At 46.4% G+C, this 9,824-nt stretch overlaps 1 protein-coding gene across 2 annotated transcripts in view; it reads right to left on the bottom strand.

Annotated features, from left to right (window-relative positions):
- Positions 1–992: 992 nt before the first annotated feature.
- The window catches only part of SDHA (succinate dehydrogenase complex flavoprotein subunit A), a 30,644-nt gene continuing 21,812 nt past the window's right edge, over positions 993–9,824 (bottom strand). For both annotated transcript variants that reach the window (XM_064270250.1, XM_064270245.1), the window contains 5 exons: positions 6,216–6,334; positions 3,688–3,799; positions 3,347–3,477; positions 2,678–2,791; positions 993–1,473 (listed from right to left, as the gene is read on the bottom strand). In XM_064270250.1, the coding sequence (XP_064126320.1) occupies positions 1,387–1,473; positions 2,678–2,791; positions 3,347–3,477; positions 3,688–3,799; positions 6,216–6,334 (563 nt within the window). In that variant the 3' untranslated portion in view covers positions 993–1,386. The remainder of the gene's footprint in view (positions 1,474–2,677; positions 2,792–3,346; positions 3,478–3,687; positions 3,800–6,215; positions 6,335–9,824) is intronic.

Raw genomic sequence — 9,824 nt, 5'->3', positions numbered from 1 at the left:
TGGCCGTGGAGTCTTCATCTCTGAATTTCAGCATCAATGTTCTAGTTACTGTGCTATTCCGGTTGTCTGCTTGATTTTTCAGTGTTTCTGTGGAGGGACGGCCCTTGGAGTAGACAAAATCATACAGTATGTACTCACTCAACAAGATTTAGAGATTCATCTGTGCTGATGTGTGTACCAAGACTTTATTCCTTTTCATTGCTGAGTAGTACTCCATTGTATGGACATGCCACTCCTTGCTTCCCCACATGTACAGGTTTCTCAAGCTGCCTACTGCCCAACAAGACATCAGGTTGTCCTCCCACACCCCTGAAATTTAATGCTAAACACAGTATGCAACTGACTTAAAACTCCTAAGTTATTTCTAGAGGCTAGGTAGATTTCTATCAGCCCTCTGCTTCTGTCATTTGCAGTCGGAAAATAAACAGACACTGGCTTTGTACTGTATCAAATCCAAACTTTCCTCTCTAGCTGTGAAGCATCCCCCGCCCCGCAACCCCAAATCATTTTAATAACGTCCACAGCACCTCAACATTCTCTAGAGTCTAGCCTAGGGCTTGGAAAGAAGAAGAAATGAAGGATTTTTACATTTGAGGAACACCATCATTGCTGTGTATTAAACATGGGAAGAAAATGTACTGTCTGTCCATAAACATCACTCAAGGGCACAGAAACATGCTTTCTTATGATACCCAATTCCCAGTAACAGCCGTGTTCTTCAAATCTAAAATTTATGCAACACTGCCTTATGAAAAGCTTTTCTTACTAAAGGATGCCTTAAGGAATACGTTCATAAGATTATTTTCTAAGAAAAATTTTGGAAAAAACATTGTTCAAAGCAAACCAAATCTACAAAAAGAACAGCATAAAAATAAGAGAAATCCATTTACTTCTATGTCAGTTTCACTTAATATTTGGTTATTTAAATACTTTAGAGCTCACTTTCACGTGTTTAACCATTTGCTTACTGAGAACGTGAAGGAAATGCCAGGTTTCTTCATCTGCTGTCAGGTACCACCAAAATTCATTTTTATTTCAGAATAAATTAATAAATGTGCTTCAGTGTGACAGAGTATAGTAGTAGTTCAGGTTAACAAAAATGCTTGAGGTCAAGATTTTAAGTGGATGTGGTGGAAATAAGAGAAAGCTGTTCATTTACGTTTTATTGAAGAACGGTGCCCACTTTTATCATTTCAAAAGAATGAAGTAAGAGACAAAGGCAGGCTTAATTCTTCCTGGCAAGCTGCTGGCCACTGGGCAGACAATCTACTCGAGCGCTAGTCCTTACTTATCAGAGTACATAATTTTAAAAAGACAGTGGCATGCACACACGCCAGGGGATAGTACACATAATTACAAGAGCAGGTTTCACGAACATCAGCCTCATCAGTAGGAGCGAATAGCAGGCGGCACTGTGGCACAGTCAGTTTCGTTTAAAGTTTTGTCAATTACAGGTCTGTATTCCAGAGTGACCTTAAAAACAAAAGCCAGTCATCTGTTAGAGCACAGAAATGTACAAACAGATCTCTCTCACAGTGTTTGTAAAAAATTAACTATAAAAATAGGCTTGCAGACATACAATCAAGAACTTAAAGATAAAGGTATTCACTAGAGTATTTTTTAATAACACGAATTTGAAAATGACCTAAACGTGCAACAACGTGCTATGTCAGTCATGGTGAATCCATGTAATGACATATCGTCATTAAAGCAGCTCCGTATAGATTTTACTGCTTTACAAACGCTCCTGTCAAGAACTAGGGGAAAACATAGTCATATTTTAATTACATTTAAAACACGTATTTACTTTCAGATTTTTCTTATTTGTATGTATTTGTATACATACGTACTCACATAAGAAAAACTATACACATACACGTAAAACTTGAAAATGTTTCAAAATAATAACGGCTGATCACTGAATCGTGGGTAATGGGTGTTCATTTTTTCTTTATATTTCTATATTTTCTAAAATGAAGGTGTAGCACACAGTATACTAGGTGTGACTGTGAAAATTCCTGACTGCATGAACTGAACAGCACATACCAGGCACACGTATACAAGGTGTGACTGAATATTCCTGACTGCCTGAATAGCACGTCCCAGGCACATGTATACGAGGGGAGGATGACAGAGCTTAATGTCTACAGGCCTAGACGAGTGACAAGACTGTCCCTTGAAAGCTATGAAAAACTCAAGTGTAAAAACTTTGTATCTTAATGCCTGGCACAAAAGCCAAACAGGTGAACTATATACCACTGTCGTGGCTGGGTACTCCCTGTGTATCCACCCCACCCCATTATCTCTCTCTCCCTTCTCTGCTGCCTCTGTGTCCAGGGGGGCTGCTTCCAATGGTTGGCCAGCACAGGCCAGGGGAAGGGGTGGGGGCTAAGGGTCTCTTCCCTGCTCCCTCTGCTCCGGCCACTATGTCCCTCCCCAGACTAAGCTCTCGCTGGGTCCGGTATCACTGTTTGCACTCCTACCACTGCAGACCTGGAGCAGCACTGAAGACCTCCATGCCAGCTGGCCCTTATTGCAGCGGGAGCTTGACTGACCCAAGTCTGTCTTTCTGCTCCAAGCACGTCCAGGTGCTGCCTCCCCCAGTTCATGACCTGTACACGCTGTACTGTGGAACGGGTCAGACAGGGCAAACTGAGAGAACAAAGACCACTCATACCTTCCCCGTCTTGACATCGACATAAGAGAGGGTGTGCTTTCTCCAGTGCTCTGCAAATGGTTTCTTCTGCTGCCCTTGAACAGGTTTAGAATAATCGTACTCATCAATCCGCACCTGAGGCAAGAGATAGAACAGCACCTCAGAAGACGCCATCAACAACTCTCCCCCAGTTTCCATCTCCTAAGGGAGAGCCAAGACAGGAAACGGCATGACAGGACGCGTGAGACAGCAACACTCCTCGCAGGCCTACGAGGTCTCTGTGGCCAGAGCAGACCTCACTCGTGGAGGGAGCACTCCAGGCCTCCTTGTCCACTTTCCAGTCCGTTTTCCTCCCCCCTCTACGATCCCTAACTAGAAACGCTAATCGGCCATTTGCTTACATCAGGTACCTAAAAAAACACTGAACATGGTACAACTAGGCACCCAAACGAAGGTCAACTGCAACACCACACAGGGACCCGTCTACAAACCATCAGTCCTCTAGTCATCACTCTGTGCCGGGTGCCTCGCTCATCTCTGCTCATCCCACCTTCACTGAGACCCAGGAGGTTGGCATTAGTCCTGACAGCGGGGCAGGGGCAGGTTTGGGCCCAGCAACATGAGCCCAGAGTGCATGACAGTGCCAGGAAGAGCACACGCCACTGCCTGGGGGCCTTCGTGTAGGTGCACCTTGTAGTCCTCCCTGGCGTGGGCACCGCGAGACTCCTTCCGGGCCTCGGCCCCATAAATGGTCTGCAGTGCACAGAGCATCAGGTTCTGCAGCTCCAGGGTCTCCACCAGATCGGTGTTCCAGGCCATTCCTGGGGACACAGACAAGTCATCCTGAGCGGCTGACAGGTGGGTGGATGGGCCAAGCCCTATAACCCCAGGTGACCTGCTGTCCCCATGGGCTCCCTAGAACTCAACGGGATGCACCAGAATGTGTAGCCGTTACAGCAGTAAGCCCAGACCACTCGAACAGCAAGCCCCGCCTGCCCCACGGACGCACATACTCCCAGGTACGCACTCACCCCTGTCGAATGTCTTCAGGTGCTGCAGGTCCCCGTACAGCTGGGTGATCTTCTCACAGCCCTCCTGCAGCACGCTGCCCACCCGGAACACTGCCGCATGGCTCTGCATCGACTATAACACAAGGCACCGTGGTCAAGATGAAGCCCCACCATAGAGCCACGACCTCCGGATCCAATAGTTTCTTCTGCTCTTCCTGTTTTTCTAAAATACTTATGCAAATTAAATGGGAAACTAGGAAACACAGACAACAGGTGTATCACTCTGAATTTTAAAAATAAGTTTTGATTAAAGCTTTGTAAAAATGTTTCCATGCTCCCGTAAAGTGTAGGCCTTGCAACGAAGGAAACCCACGCCACGTAAAACGAACATTCGCATCTACAGCAGGCACTCTGTGGGACACGGGCCGGTGTGGGACACGGCCAGGACAGGCAGTCTAAGCCGCCTCCTGAGCGGAGAAGTGGAACAAGTGCAGACAGAAAGGGCCCATCGCTGGATGTGCCCCCAACGAGAGGGCCGCTCTGGGCAGCCGCAGGACGTCACCCGCCCCCACGCAGTCCATCAGCTGGTGGCAAGTTTTTGTGGTCTGGTGGTCAGCATCAACACGCTGGTGGATTCCCTCAGAGGCACCCACCAGGTAATGCTGGGAACACAGCAGCTGGCGCCGACTAAGTGGAGGACGAAGTACGGGGCCGGACCTTTGCTGCCATGATCTTCACCCATTTCCTCATGAGTCACTGGTCTTTTCGCTATTTCTAACAGCTCACCGTATGTTAAGGAAATCAGCCCTCTGCCCCTCCCAAAGTCCTTAGCTTATCATTGGTTTTCTGACTTTCAATAGTGTTACTGAAAATGCTACATTCTTATGCAGCCAAATGTTTCAACATCTTCCCTTATTTCTGGATTTTATGAGATGCTTAAAAAGGCTTCCCCAATCCAAAATTACAAAAAAGAATTTGCTTTTTTTCTTGTGGTTTTAAGGTTCCAATTTCTACATCTAATTTTTTGACGCTTTTGAGATGTATTTTGGCATAATGACGCAGCAACCCCATTTTATTTTTCACTAGTTAAAGGAATTGGAAATCAAAACCCCTTCTTCTGCAAGACATCGTAGGGTTTTCGGGCTCAAATGCGCAGCAGACTACTTTCAGAACTACCGCATGAAGAGGCTGAGGGAAATCAAGAGACCCAAAGCTTTTGCTGGCTTCATGATCACTTGATTTTGAGAAGCAAATCAGATACAATCCGGTGTCACAGAAATGACAGGATACCAGGTTAATGCGTTCTTGAGTGGCCTTGGCCCTGTTAGACCTGGGCCCCAGTCTGTTCCCTGGCGGGCGAGTGGCATGACCTCGGCAGAGACCCAAGCTCCTCCAGCCCTGCCTATCCGTCCAAGAAGCAGAGACAGTCTGCCCCTCCCAGAGCCAACACAGGGCTGACGTGTGAGGGCCAGTGTTAGGTCCTTCCCAAAAGTATACTCCGGTGGGCTCCCTACTGTCCGCATGGGCATCCTGCACACACCGGTGCTGCAGGCCTTGCCCTGGACTCAAGGGGGCATGATTCCGCTGCAGCACGGGATACTGCGGTGGGTCCTCGTTGTTCAGTTATCCTGAGTATTGTAATTATCCGTGTTACCAGAGAAAACTGCAGGTTCAATGGGAACTAACGCTTTGGTCCGTGTATGCAGTCTGTGTGCAGAGAGCATACACCTTTGTACACTCATTAAAAGAATTTATTTTCTGTTTTACATATTATTTCTACTGATCTAAACCTGTTATCCAGAGCAGTAGCCGCTAACCACAAGTAGTTATGTTAAAACAAATACAAGTCAGTCCCATAGCGACACCAGCCACGTTTCAAGTGACCAAGAGCCATGTGTGGCTGGTGGCTGCCACATAGGACAGAGGGGTGTGGAACACCTCCACGTACACAGAAAGCTCTCCTGGGCGGGGTGATCTGGAGGGTAAAGACTGACAGTAAGTGCTGCCTGGATTATGGCTTCCACAACTTCCCATTTTCCCCATCTTCCTGATTTCATTTGGGGGCAGGAGTGGGTCCTGTTTAAAGACATTTCCCAGAGTTGTTGGAAGCTGGTGTGATGACGTGATTTTGTTCTGGGCAATCAGCTGTGAGCACAAGGGTCATGCTGGGCTCCCGGGAATCCTGCTTAGGGGAAACCAACCCAGCTGGGAACGGAGTTCCTTTCGACCTTCCCGTTCTTCCTCCTTCAGGCCTGCAATGTACGTGTACATGGTGGCTGGAGAGCCAGAGGCTGCCTGGGACTGTGTGTGGCCAAGGCAGACGCCACATGCAGAGGCAGGGGGCACAGAGAGAAGGCATTTGAATCCCTGAGGCTGCTGGGCTGCTGCCACAGCCCTTCATGTACACAGCAACTGCACATGGGTCTCTTATGTGCTGCAGCTGAACAGAATCCTAAAGGAGAGTACCAGGACACATCCACTGACTGGTCCCCCAGCCCCAGGGCAGGTGGGAGACGTTCCACTGTCCTCACCAAGAGCTGGGTCCTTACCTTCTGCATGCTGAGTCGCAGCTCTGACGTCCTTATGCTTCCATTTGCAAATCTCAACTTGTCCAGATTTGCAACAGACTCTTCCCCAGCATTTGGTTTAATCGGGGGAACTTTATCTCCTAATTAAAAAAAAAAAAAACTAGAATTTAACCTTTGAAAAATAAACATTTAGAGAAAACAGATGGATTTTGATGACCATGAAGGAGTCTGGGAAACGTAGTGGTAACCTGGCCAACAACCTGCCTGGTCCACCCCATAACCAAGGAGTCATCTGTTTACTTGGGGCCAATTACAGAGAAGACAACCTTTGAATGAAAATGGCAACTATCTCTAATACTAAAATACCAGATAGATGCATTAAAAAAAAAAAAAAAATTTTTTTTATGCAGTGACCTTGTACTATACTACTTTGTAGAGTGAAAAAAATGACATCTTCTAGACAATGGTTTTCAATTTTTCTGCCTCGATTTCTAAAACATTCCTTTTCTCTTTGTCAGAGGGGGAACCTGGAATTTTCTGCTTTGCCTCAACACATTTGACCCCGGTCGTCCCTGCTATGAAATTGTGCTTGTTAGCTGACCCGTAAAATGAGAGGCAATGTGCTCTGCTCCTGAGGAAACTGGGACAAAGCTGTGGCCGTTCTCAGGCAGAACCCTTTTCACAAGCTGCTTATGCAGCCTGGCTCCAGGACGTCTGCAGATTAACTGATACGTTTGCAGTTACTGTTCCGAACTTCAGCTATACAAAAACCCCTTGCACCACCCTGGCTTCAGAGCACTTTGTATCTTCAGATCGTGCCACTCCAACGACAGCTGTTACTGTTCCCCAATAACTTTCTGTGAACTTCTAACGGAGCGCCACGGACTGAGTTGTGTACCCAAAATACCTGTCCGCTTGGCTAGGTCATGATTCCCTTGTACGACTGTATGACTGTCTACCATTTTATCTGCTGTGTGATATCCTATATGTTGTAAATCCTATCACTATGATATAATAAGATGGATTAGCAGCAGTTATACTGACGAGGCCTACAAGCTTAGGTAGTGTCTTACGCCAATCTTTTTTGAAATATAAAAGAGAGAAGCAAGCAGGGAGACGCGGGGACCTCATACCACCAAGAAAGCAGCACTGGGAGCAGAGCGCGTCCTTTGGACCCGAGGTCCCTGTGCTGAGATGCTCCCAGACCAAGGGAAGACTGATGACGAGGACCTTCCTCCAGAGCCAACGAGAGAGAAAGCCTTCCCCTGGAGCCAGCGCCCTGAATTCAGACTTTTAGCCTACTGGACTGTGAGAGAATACTCTCTTTGTTAAAGCCATCCACATGTGGTATTTGTTTTAGCAGCACTAGATGACTAAGACGCAGAGTACGAGATTTTCTTCTTTGACAGAATGCAGGGCCACACGGGGAAACGGTACTAGATCTGGTGTTAGGAGACAGGTATCGGAACGAGGCCCAAGTCCCAGCAACGAGAAACCAGGGCTGCCGCTCAGCATGTTCGCCTTCAGAGCTGTCGCTCCCTCAAGTGAGAGGGCCAGATGAAGACGGAGCCTTTCACTGTTATCTGCATCATTATGACTACTGATACACAAGGGGGCACGGTATCTTATTTATCTTCAGCTTGGATGCAACTTAACTAACGACCATATTTTTTTTTCAATTTTTTTATTGTGCTTTAAAGTTTACAGTTTGTTAGTTTATTTATACATAATCGTTATGTGACCCTAGTGACTCTCCCTGTAATGTGACACCACACTCCTTTCCACCCTGTATTTCCAGTGTCCATTCAACCAGCTCCTGTCCCTTTTTGCATTCTCATCTCGCCTCCAGACAGGAGCTGCCCATTTAGTCTCATGCATGTACTTGAGCTAAGAAACACACTCCTCCCAAGTATCACTTTATGTCTTATACTCCAGTCTAATTTTTGTCAGAAGAGTTGGCTTCAGGAATGGTTTTAGTTTTGGGCTATCAGAGAGTATGGGGGCCATGTCTTCCAGGGTCCCTACAGTCTCAGTCACACCATTAAGCCTGGTCTTTTCACTACAATTTGAGTTCTGCACCCCACTTTCCTCCTGCTCCATCTCAATTGTGTTCCCCGTCAGGGTGGTCATTGGTGGTAGTCAGGCACCATCCAGTTCTTCTTGTCTCAGGCTGAGGTACTCTCTGGTTTATTGGCCCTTTCTGTATCTTGGGCTCATATTTTCTGTCTTTGGTGTTCATTGTCCTTTGCTCCACATGGGTTGGGACCAATTGATGCATCTTAGATGGCCCCTTGCTAGCTTTTAAGACCCAAGATGCCACTCACCAAAGTAGGATGCGGAATATTTTTTTTCTCATACAAAAATTTATCTATACCTTGCTATATACTCCTAACTGCTCTCCCACAATGAGACAACACACTCCATCCCTCCGCTCTCTCATTTCATGTCCAGTCTACCAGCTTATGATCCCCTCTGCCCTCTCATCTCCCCTCCAGATAGGAGATGCCAATGTGGTCTCATGTGTCTACTTGATCCAAGAAGCTCACTCTTCACCAGCATCATTTTCTATCCCATAGTCCAGTCCAATCCCTGTCTGAGGAGTTGGGTTTGGGAATGGTTCCTGTCTTGGGCTAACAGAAGGTCTGGGGAGAATGATCTCCGGGGTCCTCCTAGTCTCAGTCAGACCATTAAGTCTGTTCTTCTTACGAGAATTTGAGCTCTGCATCCCACTGCTCTCCTGCTCCCTCAGGGGTTCTCTGTTGCGTTCCCTGTTAGAGCAGTCACCGATTGTAGCCGGGCACCATCTAGTTCTTCTGGCCTCAGGATGATGTAGTTTCTGGTTTATGCTGCCTTTTCTATCTCTTGGGCTCAAAATTACCTTTTATCTTTGATGTTCTTCATTCTCCTTTGCTCCAGGTGGGTTGAGACCCAACTGATGCACTTAGATGGCTGCTTGCTAGCATTTAAGACCCCAGATGCACTTTCCAAAGTGGGATGCAGAATGTTTTCTTAATAGATTTTATTATGCCAATTGACTTACATGTCCCCCGAAACCATGGTCCCCAAACCTCTGCCCCTGCTACACTGGCCTTCGAAGCATTCAGTTTATTCAGGAAACTTCTTTGCTTTTGGTTTAGTCCAGTTGTGCTGACTATGCCTCTATTGTGTGTTTTCTTTTCCTTCACCTAAAGTAGTTCTTAACTATTACCTAATTAGCGAATACCCCTCTCCCTCTCTCCCTCCCTCCCCCCCCTCATAACCATCAAAGAATATTTTCATCTCTGTTTAAACTATTTCTCAAGTTTTTATAATAGTGGTCTTATACAATATTTGTCCTTTTGCAACTGACTAATTTCACTCAGCGTAATGCCTTCCAGATTCCTCCACATTATGAAATGTTTCACAGATTCCTCAATGTTCTTTATCGATGCATAGTGTTCCATCGTGTGAATACCAATAATTTATCCCTTCATCTGTTGATGGGCACATTGGTTGCTATCTTTTTGCTATCGTGAACTGTGCTGCAATGAACATGGGTGTACATGTATCTCTTCGTGTAAAGGCTCTTATTTCTCTAGGATATATTCCAAGGAGTGGGATTGCTGCATCGCGTGGTAGTTCTATTTCTAG

This window comes from Loxodonta africana, chromosome 2 (assembly GCF_030014295.1).
Source record: "Loxodonta africana isolate mLoxAfr1 chromosome 2, mLoxAfr1.hap2, whole genome shotgun sequence".
Lineage (NCBI taxonomy): Eukaryota > Metazoa > Chordata > Mammalia > Proboscidea > Elephantidae > Loxodonta > Loxodonta africana.
The sequence above is the reverse complement of the archived record's forward strand: the minus strand, read 5'-3'. Positions and strand labels throughout refer to the sequence as shown.